Source organism: Podarcis filfolensis (assembly GCF_964270895.1).
Source record: "Podarcis filfolensis genome assembly, chromosome: 6".
Lineage (NCBI taxonomy): Eukaryota > Metazoa > Chordata > Lepidosauria > Squamata > Lacertidae > Podarcis > Podarcis filfolensis.
Window position 1 is genome coordinate 65,300,732 of NC_139609.1, and position 23,343 is coordinate 65,324,074.

At 39.1% G+C, this 23,343-nt stretch overlaps 1 protein-coding gene across 1 annotated transcript in view; it reads right to left on the reverse strand.

The window, feature by feature from the left end:
• Positions 1 to 540: 540 nt before the first annotated feature.
• RSBN1 (round spermatid basic protein 1) overlaps positions 541 to 23,343 on the reverse strand; it is a 31,717-nt gene continuing 8,914 nt past the window's right edge. Inside the window, exons 2-7 of the mRNA XM_083620162.1 lie at positions 16,032 to 16,702; positions 10,737 to 10,874; positions 9,938 to 10,080; positions 8,849 to 9,016; positions 7,927 to 8,035; positions 541 to 6,464 (exon numbers count right to left, since the gene is read on the reverse strand). Coding sequence (XP_083476288.1) covers positions 6,102 to 6,464; positions 7,927 to 8,035; positions 8,849 to 9,016; positions 9,938 to 10,080; positions 10,737 to 10,874; positions 16,032 to 16,702 — 1,592 coding nt within the window. The 3' untranslated portion in view covers positions 541 to 6,101. The remainder of the gene's footprint in view (positions 6,465 to 7,926; positions 8,036 to 8,848; positions 9,017 to 9,937; positions 10,081 to 10,736; positions 10,875 to 16,031; positions 16,703 to 23,343) is intronic.

Below are 23,343 nucleotides of genomic sequence, written 5' to 3' on the forward strand. Positions count from 1 at the left end.
AAGCACAAAGGGTAGAGACTCTTTAACTACTGCATTATCTCTTGCACTTCAGATGTATACAGTATAGGAAGATTGCAAGGTTGTGATGACCGTTCTATTCCCCCCCCCAAAAAAAAGCCACATTGAAAAGCAAACATTGTGCTCTTCAGATTTATAAAAGACTCATTATTGAATGTGTCAAACATACCTACATCTTAGTACAGAAAGATTCAGTTGTATTTACCCTCCCCTCCCATATTGCTTGTTTCCAATATGACTGTCAGTGGAACAGTCTAGTCAGGACTAATTTGCAGCCAGTAGTAAGTTCTAAAGTATAATGGTTTATTCCACCCTGTCAGCACCAGATTTAGGGCAGTGCAGGTGGTTCCCCTGCACAGGGCGCTGAGCCAAGGGGAGAAAAATTGAGAAGATCTGTAACTGAGAAGATTCACTTGGGGACACCAAATTTTGGGGTCACACAAGGCACCATATTACAAAAGATTACCAAAGTCCATCCCTGCCCCTGCCCAATATTCTAACAGTCTTTCTGCCAAACAGCAGTTTTCATTAAGGACAAATCAGACTTCTGTTTATTAAAAAAATACTTTACAGGGGGAAAATCTATGCATTCCATTGTACTATTTGTTTGTTTTACAAAGAAATAACTTTAACAGTTTGATACGCTTGTACAGTCAGCTACTAAAAGAAATGCACTGCGTTAGAGGATTATTCACAGAGAGGCTTAAAATTTTCCCATCAGTTTACACTATTATAAAAACCTCTTTAAAACACTTGCTAAATGTCAATAAATATACTAAGGCCACACAAAGCCAAAAAAGAAAAAGAAAAAAACAGTCTTCCAGACAATTGTACATATCCTCTATATGCAAAGACCTTAGATATATTAAAACCACAGAAAAATATCTTGGCTGCCAATCAAAACTGAATTTAATCACAAAACACTACACAAATCTATTTTATACAACATGTAAAGATAAGTATTTGCTTAGACAGAATTGAAAGTGCTATATTAAGAGAAGCCCCTTCTCAACTACATGTGCTGTTGGGTCCTAAAACTATTATGTATATCAATGGAAGGCCATAACATTATTGGAAAGTTGTTTATTGGACCAACATAAAATTTATCTACAGTACAAAGCTTTCAGGAACTGAAGCAACCCCACTCATAGCAACCTTCAAACACAACCAATATGGCTATAAATACTCAGCATTTATAAAAGAAATGAGAGTGCAATCCTGCCAACATTAAACACATTTAGTTTCACAAATTCCAATGGAAAGTCCAGCTTATCTCCCATTAAAAAAAAAAATCAAATGAACTTAAAAGTGCTTAACCTTGGCTAGATTGTGCCCCATGTGAAAAGAGCTTACTGCTCATAATATAGTCAAGCATGTGAATGGCAGCATGAGAAAACATTTATGTCCATCCATAGGCTCTTAGCAATAAATGAACTCTCCTATCTCTTGATAAGCAGCTACATCCTCACATGTAGGAAAACTACCAACAAAACAAGAGCCCTTTTACTGTTTGGGAAAATCTGTGTGATAAATGTAAGTGTCCCTTAAATATAAAGAACCCTGCACATGTTCCATCTTCATGGAAGAGAACATGTCAGTTATTTACAAAATAGATTTTTGCTCATAAATATTTGGGGTGGGGTGTGAAATGCCTATTCCACTTATTTCTTAATCTTTCTTTTGCTGCTTTGCTAAAAGGATCAGTGGCCCAATACAACCATTCACTGAACACAAATTAATGTTGTTCTTTGGTCCTTAAGGAACAGTGGGATATTTATTCAACATGGAGAGATTCAGAAACTTTAGACAAGAACCGTATTTGTGAAACTGCTAGTAGCTAGCAGATTCTTTACAGTTTTGAGACAATATATATCAAAGAATAACTGGTTTTCAGTTATAGAAATTGGACAGAGAAAAGTCTTCCCAGCTGGAAAATTACCTATAATAAATTAATCTAAAGATAATTCTGCCTTTGAACTCCTTTCCCACTTTGTAACTAAGTTTTACTCAAGAGTAGACCTTAGAAATTACTGAGTTATGTTCATTAATTTCAGTGGGTCTACTCCAGGTGAAACATAGCTCTATAGTTTATAACATTGCATTTCTTGTTAAGAAATTTTTATTTGCACATCTTGGCATTCAATAATCAATTAAGTTGGCATGAGAAATTTCTGAACAACACAAGATGTTACTTCCCAGTATCTTCCTGCAAGTTCACTTCTAAAAATATCTTATTTCTCTGAGAGCTAAAGGTTATATGTTCACCAAATAAACAGTTATTTGGATAATATGAACCCAGTCATATGTCACTCCTATTTTTCAGGTTCGTATTAGTAGTCATTGTTCTTATTGCAAATGTTTAAACTAGCCTTCCTTTGCCCAAATCAGGTAATTTATCACCATGCTAATCCTACATGACATGTCTCTTTATTTAAAAAAGGGAGACCAAGGCAGAGATCCTGAGGGCCAAACATGCACTATGTGGAGCAGCCTGTTCTCCCACTGCAGCCCCTCATTCCCCCAGAAATTGGAGGCTATCTAGAATACAGTCCAAAGCTTCAGCAGCGAAATCAACAAAGTCTCAGTGTGTGAGCAGAACTCTTTGGTACTTGACCCTAGAATTTAGAAGTAATGACAATTTGTGCTTCTGAACCATTTTGAAAAGTATTTTTGTAAAAGATAATGGGTTGGATCCAGACTTGTTCCCCTGACAGCTGAAGGAAACTTGAATAAAGAGCACTGGAGGAAGAAGGGGATTGTTCCAGAGGGTCTCCCTGTCTTCCAGAGAAAATTTTCAGGGGGCTACAGTAGGAAGATGGCATTGGTGTAAATCACCTCCCTGCCCCCCCCCCCGCTACCCTGCTTCCTCCAGCACAAGAACCCAGTGGAGCATTAATTCTCAATCCAAACCAATATACTTAAAATGAAATTAAGATAAGTGAATATGACAGAAAGAATTATCTTTAAATGTCTGAAATATATTCAAAATGCTACTACATACAACACAGCATAATTCAACACTAACACATTGAACTGGAAAAGCACAAAACATCATCCCAAGATTCTCCATCTCCATTGGGTGCAGAGAGACATAAGAGGCCATGAAAGATTGATCCATACTCCTTTTACAGGGTGTAAATCCATTTGAAAGCAAGCTTCTGTTGTACTTTATGCCCACTGCTATAATTTAATGTGTACAAAAAACTTTACGAATGGTATTGAACTAACTTTTACTCAGAGTAGACCCCCTGAAATTCATGAACATTACTAAGTTAACCCCATTAATTTTAATGGGTCTGCTCTAGGTGGGACTCACCTGACAAGTCTCATCAGACTTCTGCTTGCGCAACAGGACTTCCCTCCCATGCCCACCCAAATTGGCTCAGAGATCTGGAATACCCCCAGAACAGGACATAGGGAAGATAAGGGGAGTCATTCTATCTGACAAGCTAAATAGCTTGATCAGACAGAACATTTGCAATAGTGCATGTGACATTGAATTCCACCTTACGTTTCCATTTTAATTCTGTCTGGTCCTAAACTACCACTTAAGCCACTTTCACACATAATGCTTATAAGTGCATAATGCACAAAGTGCATGTACTGGAAAAAGCCTACGCAGAAGTTACTCATGCACTTTAACCTCCCTGATGTCCAGGAGAAAGACTTCACTGGCATTTAGTTTCATTTTCCTCTTATATCAGCATGTATGAACCAGATACCACTGTTCAACAACTAAGCATGGTTGTATGTTGGAATTCCTAGTTAGCATAGGATGCTAAACTCATATTTTTAAAAAACAAAAAGCAAACTTAGCAGAAATTCTCCTTGCTGCATAGAGGGCAGAATACAATCTAGAAGCTTAGAAAGGGTCACAGAAGTTTGTCCATGTATTATTTTTTGTTACGTGGGAATGGAGTTTCTGTGAGTACACATTGTTAGAATTTGTTCGTTTAAATTCTGTCAAATTTTTATTTTGGGACAAAGAGATAACAGTTTTCCCTTCAACTGTAAGAACTTTTTTTTTTTTAATTCCAGTTCCTGAGTGATTATACACAGTGCTGTTTTCATGCTAAGTTGTAAAGACCAGTGTTATATTTGTTGATATAGCTATGTGCAATGCATGGGTAAAGGGAAATCAGTGCTTGGAAGACTAGTAAAATGGATGGAAGAGAAATGCAAAAATAAAGATGGACTTGGTCAAATATAAATCATGCACTGAAACTTGTATTGCCTGTGAAGAATTTTACTTTGCAGAGCCTATTAAAGCTTATGAAAATTCTTCTGGACAAGAGTAAAAAAGTGGAAAAAGCCAGAGTACACAGGGGTTATAATCTGAACCAGTATTGGTCAATCTAGAATTTTGTTAAAAGCTACACTCCTGCATTAAAAAAATTACCTTTTGTAAAAAGGTTTTCATCCTAACACCTTATTTACACAGATTACTTAACAATTCATCACCACTCCAATCTGAAAATTCATTTTAAATTGAAATATTTTCTATTTGTCTTCCGTCTGCACCGAAGACAATACATATACATGTATATATCAGGAGTAATACAAGTTCTATCTAAATCACTGCAATATTTTCTGATCATTTTGCTATTGGTTTAAAACTGTCCTCTGTGCAGAGGTACTAATATGCATATAATCTACACAAAATAATATTGCACAAAGTAATTGCTATTAGAAACAGATTAATATTTGCAGTTCTTTTCAAAAAGATTGATAAAGATGTGTTGAAATAAACACAGCTGCTTTCTTACTTGCATTTGTGTAGTGCTGCAGATCTCTCTCCTACCCCACAAGTACGGAGTTGCTTATTAACAACTATGATTACACCTTAACAAAGGTTATATCCTACATGTGAAGGGCCCTTCTCTTCTAGTACCAGAAATAAATGTAATTCAGCATACAAATAATGAATGAAAGTTGACTACAGTTAACATTGGGAAATATTGTATGAGTGCTAAACAATCTTGCTAACGATACTGAACATACTAGTGAGTGTCATTTAACCTTTCAACATAGCACTAGGGTACCCAAGAGTTACATGTGGAAATAGCAGTACACATGAGATTTCCTGTGAAACAGCAATATAGAATTCTTGAGAATAAAGGCAACCAATTTATACTGTGAGGCCTACTCTACTGGATTAAGTGCATCAATGAAAAGGAACATATGGTTTCCACCTCAGGTGCTTGCTGTGAATTGAACAAGCCACCAAGTTGGTTAGAATATTGTAAAGCCTTAAAGTGCTCTAAGATGGCAATTTCCTCAGGGAGACTGCCAACAGTTACTTTCATTTGACACTAGTATTACATTTTGCAGTCAGGGAAGATATAAAAAGTAATATTCCCACAAACATTAAAAGCAGAGGTATGGGAAGTGTTACGTCAGGTATTACAATTCAACAAGATCACACTCTGCAACTAATCTCAGATATCAGCTTCTTTGTGAAGGTACTGATAAGCAATTAGGATTAATCTACACTGCTGGTAACTTGAGCTTTCTCTAGGCTTTCAAAGTCTCTCTCACACAAATGTCATTGATCATTAAAAGTGCTGTGCTTTCTCTTTCATTCAAGCCACTAATCAAATGGGAGAGTCACTTTGTGACTCCTCCACAGAAACCAACACTTTTATGCTGAAAGCTAAAGATAAAATAGACGGAGGGATATCAGATTTACCAAATGTTAAATACTTAATGTTCCTGAAGGAGGGGGAAAACATTTGTGGAGATGTTGAATGACAAAGAAAAATGTAGTCCACTACTACATGCTGTACTAAGGAAGTAAAATACAACTCTAACTTTGCATAATCTGTGTAAAAAAGATATGCTTGACATTTTGGAATGTCACCTTTCTTTATAGAATTATAGGCAAGATTTCTCCAATAAAACATAACCCAGTTATAAAACTATAACTTCACATCAAAATTTTAAAAAGCCGTTTAAAAATGTATATGATTATGTACATATCACACAAGAGAGCACATGTGACCATCCTGTGGCTTGTGTTGCTGATCGGATTCTAGTTTAAAAACTGGAAGGGGCTGAGCCAGCTTATCTTGTTGCAGAACAAGTCACGACAGAGATGAAAACAATGATGGTGACGCCACTGTTGCTGTCTGTACTTCTGTTCCTACTTCTTCAGACTCCTTTTTCACAAGCACACATTGATCTTCACCTTCTGATTTAGTCTCATCACAGATGCTAGTGTCCATATTTGAAATGCTTTCTGTACTTTGAGAATTCTCCCCTGAAGGATGGTATTGTTTGAGTCTTATATGCCAAGCTAAGCTGCAGACAGCTGACACTGTCTTGAACTGATGAATGACATTTCTAGGGATGAAGTAGATGTCATTGTCACATAGCTGGATTCTAGCATAGCGAATCCCTTCTCGCCTCATTTGGTTTAGCTTAGCTTCATCGACCCATTGAACACACTGAAGGAGAAAAGAAGTTAGAGGTAAACCAGATGCCAGGCCCAAAGTGGACATTTAGTGTGCAGTGCACATATTCTGCCCTCCAGCCTTTAGTTATTTATTAGCCACAATAAAAAGGGAAAGTCTCAAAATGGCACAAATACCAGCAGTCTGGAACTGGAGCTGCTGCTGCTAAACTAATGAGTCAAGTACAACATTTGGTGCAACTTAAAAGATGTGCTTACATATTCAGGTAGCAAAAGCAAACAGTGAAATCCCCATGACTGTCAGAGAAAAGCTACTCAAAAACATGCAGCATTTAATCATGGCTGGTATATCTATACTTTATATTAGGTTCAAGCAAATAGTGAACTGTTAAAACCTCCAACTCATAGGTTTGTGACAGCCACACCAGAGCTTCATCCTTTCTGTCACAAGGAAGCTGTGAAACAAAAGGAAATGCCAACTTCCCACATATAATCTTACTTGACTGATCGAAACAACTTCATGATTAGCTCAAGGGTTTTCTGCTCTCAACACTATTTAAAAACTGTACCCCACTTTTCAAAATTATTTTTCAAAGTGCTTTACTCTGAAGAGAACACACATACAGACAAAATCAAATTATAAAAATGCAACAATATTAAAACCAATTTTAAAATTTTAAAATACCTTAGGTAATTTTAAAGTATTCAAAATATAAAAGTGGGGGAGAGAGGGAACTTGTAGAATTCTCTCCTGTGTGAGTTATGACAACTATGGTGCCACGAGTGAGCAGACCCTGCCCCTAATAACCACCAATTGCATTTTTGCTAGTGCAGGGCCTCTGATACCAGTCTTAAAGCTTGGGCAAATTCATATAGTTCTATTCCCACAATGTCTCATTACAGTCAGTGAAAACCTGCAGGAACCAAGGACACACACACACACAAAGTATGTCTGTCCACTAACAGGGTAGAACCTTTAACAGAAGTTTAAACTGCACTTAAGGGAAAGGAATCCAGTATTATCACTTCTGCAAAATCCAGATGATAGTGCAGGTTTGGCCAGTGTTGTGGAACAGAAATTTTGGAACAAGTGCCTGAATATGCATTTCATATGTGGGAATTTCATGTGGAAAGAAAGGCCACATGTAATGGTAAGGCTCTATGAAGCACTGGTATGAGGCACTGTTGAGGCAATGTCCCCAATACTGTTCAACACACTCTGGTCAATGTGGCTCTGGTAATTGTATGATCCTGCTTGTGGCAGGGGAATGAACTACAATCTAAGGTGCTTCCACTTGCAATCCAATTAAATGTTTGTCAAAACGTAACATTATCTGGTTAAAAAAGGGCATATTTGTTTTTCAAATCTGTATGCTATATTCTGGAAATGTGATTTCATAGTGAATATACCAGCAGTAAGGGGGGGGGGATAGGCAACTAACATCATGCTTTGAAGCAACATGCAAAGTATACATTTCAACAAATGAGCTGACTACCTGCGACACTGGAGGTTCATGTAGATCCAACTGAAGCCTCTGAACTACATCTGTGAAATCCTCAGCATGAAAACAAACTACATCTTTGGTTATACGAGGCTGGTCACTCCTAGAAAAATGAAGACTTTTCCAGTGAGAATGTGCTAGTAGACATCTTGAGAATTATACATGGGGCCAATTTGTATTCTAAATGTATGGTAAAGGTAAAGTAAAGGACCCCTGGATGTTAAGTTCAATCAAAGGTGACTATGGGGTGTGGCGCTCATCTCACTTCAGGCCAAGGGAACCAACGTTTGACCACAGACAGCTTTCTAGGTCATGCGGTCAGCATGACTAAACCACTTCTGGTGCAACGGGACACCGTGATGAGTGCCAGAGCACACGGAAACACCATTTAATTTCCTGCCACAGCGGTACCTATTTATCTACTTGCACTGGTATGCTTTTGAATTGCTAGGTTGGCAGAAGCTGGGAAAGAGCAACGGGAGCTCACCCAGTTGCATGGATTCAAACCTTACGATCGGCAAGTCTCAGTGAATTTAGACCTGTTCCATCTAAATGTATGACCGGGCCAGGGACCCACTCCCAAATCCCCCTAATTCTATAACGAACTAAGCTATGATCAGCAGGGCTCTGGGTAGACTGGGAATTCTCCATTTTCCCCAGAGGTCCACAGAAAACAAAAACTCAGTTTCACTTTGTTTCTATGGTGGTTCAAAGTTTAACTCAGGGTAGTTTATTATGACAAGACTGGAGAGCCCCTGGTGTATAACTATTTGCTTAGTACAAATGAAATATTCCTGACAAATATTGGTTTGTTGGTTTTTAAATGTTCTGTTTTCCTGCAGCATACTAGACAGCTTTCCAAATGATCTGCTCAAAAGAATTCCAAGCATATTCTGACTTGCTACACCACACTTACCATTCACCAAACTGTACAGCTTTCAACACTCCAACAGCAGCTGTACTCTGCCAGTCAAATCCTTGCCCAACATGATCAGCATGGGCTCTTGTTCTGTCTTCAAAGAGAACTTCACGGGGTTCACTGGTCCGAGGTAGATACTGGAGGTTTTTTATTTCATTCATTGATCTATGAAGTGGGGAGAAGAGAAAGAAGGCTGTTAGAACTATGCAGTGGGGATATTGACATCTTAAAACAAAAAAAAGCTTCCCCAGCTCTACTATAGAGGCAGTCATGTGATATTCAGAGATTTAGCTACAGTTTTACAGTTTTACCTAGACTAAAAACAAATGATAGCAACAAATCTCACTGATGTTTTTTTTAATCAAGGGCTCTGCATAACCTCTGTGGCACTTCAAGATTTTAATAACTCAAATATAAAATGGAACCCTGATTACAGGAAGACTTCTAAAATGTGTTCAAGTGAAGACACTTACAAGCCCCAATCAAACCTCACCCTTAAGTGAAGCAAGGTCAGGGGTCAGTGAACATAGCCAAATGCCTCTAATAATATTTCAATTTAACAGTACCCAAAGAAGCTTAGAAAGTCATTAATATGGTGGCACTTTAAAAAGTCAACCATTTAATAAGATATAGAATTGTAATGCTCTACCTCTACACAAATATTATGCTGGTGTGTCCAGCTGTATTGCTATTCAGGGACATTACATGTCATAATCTGTATTTAGGTGCTTAAACTGGAATATACTGCTACCCATTTCCTGGAGGAAGAAAAGGTTTTTAAACGCTCCACATACTCTGCAATGTATACAGTTTGAACTTCAAAACAATGGCACCATCAGTATACATGGCATTTTACCAAACACAGGCAAGTCCCTGCCTGAAGGAGTTAAGAATACATGGCACTGAGGTGACTAAGAGAAAAGAACATGACTACAGTTCTGCAATGCATACTTAAATTTCAGTATGGGAAAAGCTGGTACTAATTATATGATCAGCTGAGAGATCAGAATCAGTAAAGAGTTTTGTGAAGTCAACTCTACGGCAAGCATGAAAACTTTCCTGTAAAATAAATTTAAGGAGTATTACCTCCGCCGTTTGAATGGTGACTTTGGCATATCAGCTGTTGGGATCATCTGTTCTCCTGGTCTTACCCACATTATGGGGCCATCATCACTTTGTGACCTGCATTGAAGTCTGAGGCTAGAAAGAGTACCCCAAGGTAAAGTCATCTGTATAAAGCAAAAGAAATCCAAATCAGGTGGTCAGCAAGACAAAATGCTACTGAACAGAGGCACAGCTTCCTTATTGAAAAGAAACCTACACACACACACACACAGAGAGAGAGAGAGAGAGAGAGAGAGAGAGAGAGAGAGAGAGAGAGAGAGAGACATGTGTTTACAAAACCAGGATTATACTACATGGAAATAATCATATATACACAAAATATGTCATATATATTCCACTCAGTCATGTGAAAACAGTGGGGTGGCGTGGGAAACCTCAGGCGTGGGGGCCGAATGCAAGACACACCTTCACCAGCTCTGCTTTGAGTCCTCCTCAAATGATCTTGCCTGGTTAGAATGTGTCATTGGGCCATGGTAACATCTCTTGCTTAGTTGGATTTGTAAAACAACTCTGAATTTTGATACATGGAATGAAGCCTACTGTACAAAAGATAGGAACCACATCCTTTCACCCCCGGCCATGTCCACCACTGTCATGTGCACCCCCTCCCCACAAAAGAAGCCCCATTATGGAATGCCTCGGGCTGAGGAAAGTTCCCAGGTCCTGTAGTAGGCAGACTCATGTATTCATTATTATGCTTAACTATTCTGTGATTAATAATATGTTACAGGTTCTCATATGCAATAAAGTTAATTCTTACACGAAGAAATGGAGATTCTTCCAACATATCAAGAAATTCTGGGAAATAGTCTCCAACTTCTTCATCTACTGCTCCAACAAGACTGATCTGCCTCATCGGACCTGCTCTGTAGGTTCCACAGCAGTATGTTCGACTGACCTGTACAAATAAAGCAAAAATGTGTTTTTACTCCATACTCCATACCATTGCATAATGCTTAATATAGTGTACTATGTTATTGTGAAGTCTAAATGAGTACTGGAATTGATTGAATATAGTGAAGAAACAAACACTTGGATGTATGAGTGAATTTCTTCTTTTTGTAGGCAATTGGTTACAGGTTGGGCCCTTCTGAGCATAGATCATACAGCATTCATCTGCAGGGAAGAGCCATTACCACCCTGCATGAGGGAACCACCAAAACATCTAGAGAAAACTGAAGAACCGTGGACAGTCTTAAAGAATGCAAACAATTTGAACTAAAGGTGACAATCAAATGGAGAAGAACTGAAGAAAAAATTCCCCTGGTAGGTATCAAAACAAGTTGATTAGGCAGGTGCCCTGAACTGACATTATACCACCCTGAACAATACCGAAAAGGAAACAAAAGTTGAAACACATCTGTTCATCCAAGTTTTTGCATTTCACCCAAAATGCTGTAACAAAAAGGATTCTAAGTGAAAAACTAGTGTAAGCCATATAAGCAAATAATTTCCTATAGTCATCTCTTGTCAAGGAAACATTATTATTATTTTTAGTAATTGTGTATCTAAATACTAAAAAGTGGCTTTCTTAAATTTACCTGTGGTGGAGAAAGATAGCTACCCAATTGGCATCCTAAGAGACAAGGTTGATGAAGCATAGCAGTAAATAAACATTTAAGCTACTTTGGGAGCAATCCTATGCATCTCGGTGTACAGGCTATTGTGGAATTCCCCTGCTGTCTCCTCCCCACCGCCAACACATGAGCAGAAAGGGAGGTCCACTCCAGACACCTCCACATTGCAAAGTTTCCCCACTATGGATTCTTCTGCCACCATCTTCCGAAGATTTTTATGTAGAGTAAATTAACAGTTCATTGTAAACACCAAAGGTATGCTGTTCTAACTGTGTATAGTAGAGGGGAAAGGAAGAAAGAATCTGTGTGAAAGCTCAATGCCCTTACACCTTCAGAGTGGCATTTAAGCAGCTCTGAAGTCTAAACTGGATTTCATTCAGAAGCATACAGAATTACAGAATCATAGAGTTGGAAGGGATGCCTTACATACCATATTGGCCCAAATATGAGCCGCACCTGAATATAAGCCACACTTTTAAAATTCAAGGGGGGGGGGAGAAAAAAAGACAATACCTGAATATAAGCCGCTCCCTTAAAATTCCACAGGCACTCACACCTGTTCCGTTTTACCATATGTCTGTTTCAGCAGTGATATCGTAAAAGCCAGTTTTTGTAAGGTCGCAAATTTAAGCTGCACTTTAACTTTTCATGGTTGGAATTTGGGAAAAAAGTGAGGCTTATATTCAGGCCAATATGGTAATATTTTGCACTTGGATTCAAATGTTTAAGTACCATGCACATATATTTTTCACCTGTGGTGAAGGGAACATGCACATTTTAAGTGAAGTTTATCCCAGAACAAAGGCAATAATAAAGAATGGATCTTTCCTCTGCATACAATCATGTGTTTTGCCGATATGGATAATTTAACCGTCTAGGTACCCTTCACAATTGATCTCAAGACTGAACATTCTGTATTCTGATGTTGATACCAGAGTGCAAGTAGCATTTTTAAAATAAAAAAATAACTATTCATTAATCATTATCAGACAGTCACAGAGGCAGTGTACAACCAACAAAACAAAATGCAAGCTTAAAACAAGTAGAGGAATCCTACCACCGAATGAGGCTGATCTGGGATTCCAAGATACTTAAGCAATGTCCCGAACATCAGCTTTCATTTGAAAAAAACCAAAACAAGAAACTTGCAGAGAAGATACTGACTGCAATACATGCTCCAAACAAAACTTTACAGTCATACCTCGGGTTAAAGTAGCTTTGGGTTAAAACTTTTCAGGTTGCGTCCCACAGCGACCCGGAAGTAACTGAACAGGTTACTTCCGGGTTTTGCCACTTTTGCATGTCCAGACACTCAAAATGATGTCACGCGCATGCGCAGAAGCGGTGAATCACGACCCGCGCATGCGCAGATGCCGGTTGCGTTCTGCTCAGGATGCGAACGGGGCTGCGGAACAGATCCCATTCGCATCCAGAGGTACCGCTGTACTTGACAAACATCCTTCTAGACTCGCCTAAGAGGGCGTAGACTTAGACTATGTCCTATATTACCAAGGTTATAGCTTCAGAAAGGGAAGAGAAACCTTGAAGCCAAGCCAGGAAACGTACTAGTGTGGAAGGAACTGTTGGAAGGAACACATGGAAGTTGGAATATGATGCTGAACAAGGCTGTGGACAATAAATGACTAGTACAGCATGGATGTGCACACACAGCAACAATAGCAGTAAATAGACCTATTGTTCCTTTTTCTTAATTGCATTTGCAGAAATTTGAACAAGTTTACTTAACTGAGTTACAAAGTAAAAAAAAAACAGTGTTGAGCTGAAAAACCTTCTTCTGACAGTTCAAAATACCGTAGTTCCATATCACATGACTTTTAGACCAGCACACCTAAAACAGCATGAAAATTTGGGTACACATGTCTGTCCCCCCAGATCAGCTGTTGTCTCAACTGCAATTGGACAGTCTAGAAAGCACTTAAAAAACCTGTATGTTTCAGTGCCAAAAGATCAATATGCACTTTCCACTGAAACCAACGAAATGTCATAATAGAGCTGGTTAACCTGTGGCGCTTCATATGCTGCTGAACTACAGCTCCCATAATAATAATTTTCTGACTTGGGCAATTTTAGAATATACATATATAGCATTAGGATCAAAGTACATTAGAGCTAGGGAGTCTCTCAAAACAATTAATGTCAGTCAGAAAAATATGGAATATAATGTCTAATAAAAATAAAATTGATCAATTTTCTCATGGCTAAATTGACTTTGTGGGGAAACCCAATTTTAAAAATTGGGAGAAAGATGGTAATATGGAAGAATTGCACAGAAGCGAGCATACTGACTCTGAACCAACTGACAGATGAGAAAGATGAATTTTACACATTATTTTAAGAGACAACTCTATCAGCCCAATGAAAATATTTGCAGCTGCAACACATGTTAACAACTTTGTTTGGACCAGCAGCTTTTACAGCTTCTGAGGTACCAAAGATATTAGAACAACTGATCAAATACTTTGAAACTAAAAAGCCTGCGATTACTTTTTATAGATATTTGCTATTAATGAATCAATTCGAAACACAGATTTTAAGAAATGAGTGGAACAAAGAATTGGATGTTCCTGTATTATCTAGACAGTGGGAAAGTGTTTCAGCTTCCTTAGTAAAGGTGACTATGGATCTGAAATTATGACTTATGCAACAGAAAATGTTTACCATCTACTGGACTCCATTATGTTTATATAGAAAAAGACTGTCTAAACAAGCATGTTGTTTGATATGTAATAAACATAATGCTTCTTTAAAACACATTGTCCTTCACTTACTAAGTTTTCAGAGAAAGTATTGGATTGTATAAACATGACTGTGCAGAATTGGTTAGAATTTTCAGAGGTAAATAATTCTATTGAATTATGTACCTACTATATGGAATTTGACAAGTAGACAATATAAATGGATTTTTTGTGCCCTTACTAAAAAAGTAAAGGAACCCTGGACAGTTGCGTCCAGTCAAAGGTAACTATGGGGTGCGGCACTCAACTTGCTTCAGGCCGAGGGAACCAGCATTTGTCCACAGCTAGCTTTCCAGATCGTGTCACCAGCATGACTAAACCACTTCTGGCGCAACGGAACACCGTGACAGAATCCAGAATGCACAGAAACGCTGTTTACCTTCCCACCGCAGAAGTACCTATTTATCTACTTGCACTAGTATGCTTTTGAACAGAGCAACAGGAGCTCACCATCGTCATGCGGATTCAAACTGCCAACCTTCCGACCAGCAAGCCCAAGAGGCTCAGTGGTTTAGACCAGTGCCACCTGCGTCTTTCGCCCTTACTAGTGCCACCTGCGTCTCTCGTCCTTACTATGGCCAAGAGACTGATACTGATGCACTGGAAGGATAAATATATGGCCTCATTGACTAAAAGTCAATGGATTAAGGATATGGCAACACTTGCAACTTATGGATTGCTTATAGATATAGACTTTGTATGGGCAAGTATAAAGATATAAATATATTTGGAACATGTTTATAAAAAACATAGATTATAAATAACCATATATATATATATATATATATATATATATATATATATATACACACACACACACACACACATATATATATATATATATATATGGATAGTAATTACATTTATATACCTATATACTAGACAAGCATATATGGAGTTATAGCTGCTTGAATATATAGTGATATAATATACGTTCACCCACCTTTACTTCTTTTTTATTATTTTTGATTCACTTTTAATTTCCAGTATATTTTGTTCAATTGAAATATTCTCAATAATAATAATAACTCATGTTTGTTCAATGACAGGCTGGAAATGGGAAAGTAGGGAACTATGGTTCAAAAAGGCTGTGTACTAGTTGGAGTGGGAAGGCATTCAGAAGCAGCCTAGATAGCACAGAATCTACCGTATTTTTCGCCCTATAGGGCGCACCAGCCCATAGGGCGCACCTAGTTTTGGAGGCGAGGGGGGGGGGGAAGATAAAGGAAAAAAAATTATTTCCCCTCCAGGTGCGGGGCTGGGGCGGGGGAAGCCTGAGCTTCCCCCAACCCCAGCCCCCAGAACAGGCTGCTATCCGCAAGCCTTGGGAGCCCATGGGAACTCCCGTCAGGCTCCCCAGGCTCGTGGATATCTGCCCAAAGCCCGGGGCGCACCGACCCCTCTCACTCTCCAGGCTTCAGCAAAAGCCTGCATTCGCCCCATAGGACGCACACACATTTCCCTTTCATTTTTGGAGGGGGGAAAGTGCGTCCTATAGGGCAAAAAATACGGTACATGGCTTTAAATTGCAGGGACTATCATCCTATATACAGACAAAGTTATAGGTTTGTTATTGAAGGACAGGTAGTTGGAAGGCAGTAGCTGACAGAATTGTCTAGATTTTGGTTTGCGTTTCTGCCCTAGCGCTCCTTTGTGAGTTTCTCGGGTGAATGATATGCTTAGTTTCCAATACTCTTGGGTCTTTAGAATGACATCTCTTACCTGAGCATGAAAGTTTGAAATGGTTGTTGTTTCAATATCCTTCTTGCCAAGGATTTCCATTTTCACTGGAGTGTTAGGAAAATTAAAAGCAAAGTAATCCAAGAAGTCTGGCAAGTAGGCAGCTGCCCCATGAACTATAGCTAGAGCATAGTATGCTGCATTTTTCTCATTTTCACTGAATGTCAAAGCAAGAAACTCTTCTGCAAATCTCTCCATCTCCACTGGAGACAAAAATGAGAGTTCATCCATGTAGGCATGAAGAACCAGAGCTCCTCCATTTGACTGATGTTCTTCATGAATAAAGTTACTAAATTTAGTGCCTGTTTTTAAGAAGCTGCTGCGAACAGAATGCTCCTGGTGTGTAGTAAATGGAGACTGCACCCCCTGGGGTATCCTATATTCCTGCATGCCCAAATTCAACTGACACAGCTGCTCATCTTTTAGGTACCTAAAAGATTCCTTGTTTTCTTCCAAGTTATCACTCTCCCCTGGAGTCAAAATCTCTTTGTTGATGCGGGTAAGACCAGCACACACAGTCTGCACTTCTTTATTATACATTTTCAGATGCCTCCCCCTCATATCTTCTCTGTGTTTCTTTTTCTTCTTTTTCTTTATTTTCTTTACAATAAGACTGTCAGCTCTCTGGGTCTTGCCATTTTCATCTCGGCTTTCTAGAAATAATAAGAAAATTAGAATTCTATTGTTGCACCATAAAAATAGTCAAGAACATTAGGAAGAAAAGCCCTGACCCACCTCCCGGACACTCAGTGTGAAAATCATCACAGTTTACAGTGCCTGGATATATCAGGTTAGGAATTTGGGTCTCAGAAAGAGAACATATTATGACACCTTCAAGACTAGCAAACTTAATATGTCCTAAGTGTAAGGTACCGTGAGACTTTTTTTGCTGGAATAGACTAACCTCTGAAAAGATTTTCAGTAAGCTATGGGGGGGGAGTTATTGCATTGCTTTACCTTTGAAAATCAAGACAGTAGGTTTACAGAAAAAAATGAGCTACTTTCTGCATTATTAAGTGCTCCTGTACAGGATTTATACAACACATAGCAGTTCAAAAAGGATTTGTTTACACATTTATCTGTTAGTTATACAGTAGTATGTCAAGCCTATTTGAGAATTGTGAGCAGGGCTGTTTTGATGCTGTAATTCTATAACAGGCATAGGCAAACTCGGCCCTCCAGATGTTCTGGGACTACAACTCCCACAATCCCTAGCTAACAGGACCAGTGGTCAGGGATGATGGGAATTGTTGTCCCAAAACATCTGGAGGGCCAAGTTTGCCTATGCCTGTTCTATAATGGAAAATTCAGATAAAATAAGCTGAGTTTGAGAAATGATGAGCAATTACTGGTAAACTTTCAAAAGGTAAAGGTAAAGGGACACCTGACCATTAGGTCTAGTTGTGACCAACTCCGGGGTTGCAGAGCTCATCTCGCTTTATTGGCCGAGGGAGCCGGCGTACAGCTTCCAGGTCATGTGGCCAGCATGACTAAGCCACTTCTGGCAAACCAGAGCAGCACACAGAAACGGCGTTTACCTTACCTATTTATCTACTTGCACTTTTTGATGTGCTTTCGAACTGCTAGGTTGGCAGGAGCAGGGACCGAGCAACGGGAGCTCACAAAAAGGTAGAGTGGTGCTAAAAGATTTCTAGTGCCTGGGGGTAGTGCTTCAGTACTTTATATAGCATCTCATTCCTCCTATGACCAGCAAACCCAGAACTAAGCATAATAGTAAACAATTAATTAAGCACAATGGCTCAATGATCTATCCTGGCAGTCTCCAGGTTAGCTTATTGTTTATTGTAGTATGGTGGACTCAATTAAAAGTAATGGATTTGCCATTTAACTCACTTCACAGCCTGGGATCGGGATACCTGAAGGAGTGTCTCCACCCCCATCGTTCTGCCTGGACACTGAGGTCCAGGACCAAGGGCCTTCTGGCGGTTCCCTCATTGAGAGAAGCAAACCTTCAGGGAACCAGGCAGAGGGCCTTCTCGGTAGTGGCGCCCGCCCTGTGGAATGCTCTCCCATCAGATGTCAAAGATATAAACAACTATCTGACATTTAGAAGACAGCCCTGTTTAGGGAAGTTTTTAATGTGTGACATTTTAATGTATTTTTAATCTTTGTTGGAAGCCGCCCAGAGTGGCTGGGGAAACCCAGCCAGATGGGCAGGGTACAAATAATATATTATTATTATTATACCTTAGGAGCTACACAGAGAGAGATCTTCAACAAGGACCCTTCTTTGGGTGCCCCCATCATAGGCGTAGCCGGGGGGGGCAGGGAGGGGCAGCTGTCCCTCCCCAAATCGATAAAATTCAATAAAAATACATAGTAAACTGACGTTCTGCCCCCCCCCCAACAAAAGGCCTGCCCCACCAAAAAAATCATGGCCATGCCCATGGCCCCCATATCTGAGGCATGGCTGGCTACATGAGAAAGAGATTAATAAGGGTGACATCTCAACTGTGGAAAGCTCTTCCTGCTTCACTTAGCATGTCCCTTAATACTTACATTGCCAAATTTTTATAATTTTTATAATTTTCAAAAAAATATTGTTTCTACTGCCTAGAGTTGGTTCTTAATTCTGCTAGCTACTTTTATGCTGCTCCTTGATATTGTGGTGCTTTATAATCTTGTTTTGTTAGTTTTTGTAACCAGAGCTGGACTCGATGCAGAAAATACAAGCAGTCCTGATTATCAGTACAAAGAATCAGCCTGTGCATCTTGTATATATGTACCCTGGCAGACAGGATAGGAAAAGTGCATTTGCACAATCCACTTTTACTCCTTCACATAAAACAGACCAAGGCAGCCCAGGCGTGTAGAATGTTTCTTCATGCCAGACTTGGACAGCAACAGAAGACAGAACATAAAAGGACATCATCACTATTTCTCATGTTTGAAGTTTTTGCACTTCAAATTTCCTAGAAAGCCCACACCATTGACCATTATTAATTTATTGTTCCCTCCAAGTCCTGAAAAAAAGGAAGGAAGGATAGAGAAGCAGAATTCTGCGGAGGCATTATGCAAAACCAAAAGACAGTCACTAGAAGGATTACAGAGACAAATACAAGAGGCAAATAACTCTTATTTGTTATTTGACAGACTTTCTATAACACTGATTGGTACAGTTCATCCTGGAATGAATTAGTATTGTATTTGGTTTGAACACTTGAAGCTGCGTGCTTCTGAAGTTTAACTTGCCCAAGATTTAAAAAAGTTGCTGAAGCTTCCAGCAACGAACTAAAGTTACATAATTCTCTAAGTAGGCAGAAGAGTGGTCTAGAAATAAGTCAAACAGTAATAAAGGGGCTCCCCATCCGGCACGTTAAGTTGCTGAAAAAGAAAAAAGATTGAGGGACAACTAGGAATGGGTTGCTGTGTGGCCAGTTCTGGTACTGAAAAGAAAACTTTGGACTAAGCATATACTCAGAGGCACCACTTTCCTTAATTTTAAATGCATGTCTGTCCCTCACAAGCCACTATTTTGCACTTGGCCTCAGCTGGTAGATCTCAAGTAGTGTGCTCTACAGAGTTCTACAGAGTAGTTCTACAGAGTCTGCTCATTTCCTGCCTTAATGCTAGAAAGGGATTTTATTTTATTTTGTTTTGTTTTATTTCAGAAGAGTACTTTACAGACATAATCAGATTATAGGCCATCAGGTAAAATAGAAGACAACAAATAAAGAAAGCTTTTTCTGTTCAACACTACTTTGAAGAACATTCACAAGCTCAGAAACATTTACAGGGAATATGACAGTGAGAACCTATTAACCCAATATTCAAACAGCTAGTTTTTTTCGGCAGGATGTGAATGCAAGCTTTACACATAACTCAGCACTGGTGGAACTTGTAACAAAGTAACACAGTATCTAGAAAGTTTGTGGGAGGGACAATCAGAGCCTTAGGCTGCAGTCCTAAATGTATTTACTTGAAATTAAGTCTAGTTTATTACAAAGGGGCATATTGTTGAGCAGAAGTGGTTAGGAATAGACTGTTGCAGCTACATTAGGAGCTTACTGCCAAGCTAGATAAGACACCTCTTGTCATGTCTAGTTTGGACCTTAAGAGACAGGTACTTATAATCCTGTTCTTTAAATAAACATAATTTTAAAATGGAACACAATCCAGAGAATATTAGGTGAATCCAGGTGGCAATCCAACATCCATTTACTAGAAAATAAGACCTATAAAACCAATGCTACAATCCTATGTACACTAAAGTAAGCCTGAATGAATTTAATGGTCATTACTTCTGTGTAAACAGCCATCTATAGGATCATGCATTATATTCTCAATGGGATGGAATGATCCTGGGAAATTTAGTTTACACACCCTCCAGTACTACTGTATACAGATACGAATGGGGAAAATCCTGTGCATTAATGGGGAAGAAAAAGCCAGTGGTGTGGCCTCACAGGCAACATGATCAAATGTGCCGCCAACAGAAACTATGAATGCATGCAAGCAATTGGCACCAATAATGAAAAGCAGTGTGACAAGCCAGATACTACAAGTTAATTCATATGCACAAAATACGGTACTACATATGCCAGTTAGAGGATATGATCACTCTGGGGAATTTTCTAGTGGCAAAAGATGGCAATCCTGCATAGATCGTAGTATGTCCGCTCTAGAAAAAAACCAACCTGGCCTGAATGGTATTCAACAACTACTGTTCAGTTGCAAACACCCGCTTTTTTGCCAAGGCACTTGAGAGAGTTGTAGCAGCGCAACTGCAGAATTTTTGGAGAAAACAGATTATCTAAACCCATTCTAATCCAGATTCAAGCCCAGGTTTGGGACTGAATCAGTTTTGGAAGTCTTCATTAATTACCCTAATCAAGAGGAGAGGGAAACCATGACTCTGCTGCTAGTGTTCAATCCCCCAGCAGCTTTTGACATTATTAAGAATAGCATTCATGGAAGATGGGTATCAGGGCACAGTTCCAGAAGATGCCATTAGATTAATTCTTCTCACCCCCTTGTTCTTGAGCTATGGGATGCTGCAGGACATTGTCTCGAATGTTATTTAATGTCTTTATGAAGCTTCTGGGAGCAGTCATTAGGATTGAAGTGTCACCAGTATACTGATGATACCAAACTATTTCTCCGTAGTACCTGAACTGAGAATGGCTGAGCAGGCCTTGGATGCAATGGTGGGCTAGATGAGAACTAAGTCCAAATCCTGGCAAGATGGAGGCTCTATGGGAGAGTGGTTCCTGAGCCCCAGGAGCGGGTAAGTTCCTGTTCTGGATTGGGTCATGTTTCCCTGAAGGAGCAAAGGCATGCTTTGGGGGTGTTCCTAGTTCTAGCTCTGTCACTAGTGCCACAACTGTCACCTGTGAGTAGAAGTACGTTTTTATCAGCTTCGGCTGGTAAGACAACTGTGGTTGTCATTAGATTGGAATAGTGTATGTAGGAATATACTTGAAGTTGGTCTAAAGCTTAACTGGGCTTAATGCAGCCCACTGGTCTCCTGGGGTAAAATCTTAAAAAAAAGCTCAACAACTTCAATCCTAAAAAAAGCTCATGCTCACTTCATCAAATCTGGTCCTCTTTCAAAAAGGTTTGGACACCCCTGAGTGCAGCTAATGTAGATCACAGTAGCAAGGTTGCTTGAGGGGGCAAACTACCACCAGCATAACATACTTTATTTACATGATTTGAAGTGGCTGCCTGATACCACACCAAGTTCAAGGTACTGGTACTAATGTAAAAGGCCCTATACTACTCAGGACCAATTTACTTTAGAAATCATCTTATCCTTTATACAATCAGTAAGTCACTGAATTCTGTGGAAGAGTTTCTCCCTCAGTTCCCAAAATATTAGACGTTTGCTCCACAGCAACCGAGAGCAGGGCTTTCATTACGGCTGCTCCTGATTTGTGGAACCTCATTCCTGTAGATATGACAGGCACCCACTATTCCTATTTTTCAATAGACTTTTCCAGCTGGATGAGAAAGTCTCTGCCTTGGATGTTCATTTTGTATTGTTTTTATACCTATCAATTATTTTTGTACTTTTAAAAAAACAAGCTATTTCTTTCTTTTTTTGTGATATGTTTGTAAATTGCCTTGATCCATGTTGAAGTCAATTCATAAATAAATAAAATTCCCAAATCCCTGTGCAGTGTGCGTGCAGATTCATTTGGAGAAGCTGCTAGACAGAAAGAGAGCAAGTAAGAGGAAGCAGCTAGGGAATATAGAGCGCCAGCACAAACAAGAAAGACACCATACACAACTACAATAGTTATTTTAGGCACCACTGATTATTTGTTGCACTGCCTTAAGTCAGAATGATTTATCATCAGTCACAACGAGTCCCTGAATACAGCAAGTACCACTCAAATAGCCTCCTGAATTCATCTCGCTGAGATCAAAGCTCAATAAGTTGCTATGACAGGTTTCAGAAATGCTGAGTAAAAAGGAAGCCATAATTATATACTCCTAACAACTTAATGCCCCAGCAGCTAACAATGTCTTATTTTGTAACACACCTATAAATTGCTTATTCTGGATCCTTATAACAACAAAAAAAAATCAAATCATGCTTCATAGCTGAGTGAGCATTTTAAAGACCCTTCAAAAGGCTATTCTGCTTTAAGAGGAAGGACTCATAAGAAAAAAGGCAGCTCTGTAATGTTACTTTGTTGGTGTTACTGTTTGTAAAGTAACATGTTGCAATATAATAGACAATTATAAAGAAGAGATCCAGAAAAGTGATACCAATTAGAAAAAAAACCCTCAATATTATTATTTTTTTTGGGGGGGGAGTAACAAAATTGGGCAAGCAAAATATACTGACAGTGTCATACTGCACCCAAGGGATCAAATGTCTAGGATTCAGACATCTGAAGATTTAAACAACTGAGCAGCAATGGATTGAGAAGTCCCCTACCTCACCAAGAGATATGAAAAATTAAGGTATTAAAAATTGAGGCAGACCATCATATTGTAGAATTTTAACTCTTAAGCTCTCTCCTTGGAGATTTTATATTAAAGTGAAATGTACTGCCCAGTGCTATCATAAGAATTAATAGCAAAAATGGCTAACAAGCGATTGTATCTAGATATTAATGTGAACTAATCATTCTAGTAAGTTTCAAGATGCCTACTGAAATTATAGCCTTTGGGTATACAGCAAACCTCAACAATTTCAAAGCCCATCTGGTCCACACAAAAGGTATCAAAAGTAGTGGCTTATCCAGGTAGATATTTTTGTATCAGCATTGATCAGTGAAGCTGACTAGCAACTGGCAGACTCCCATGTTTTAAAGTCACA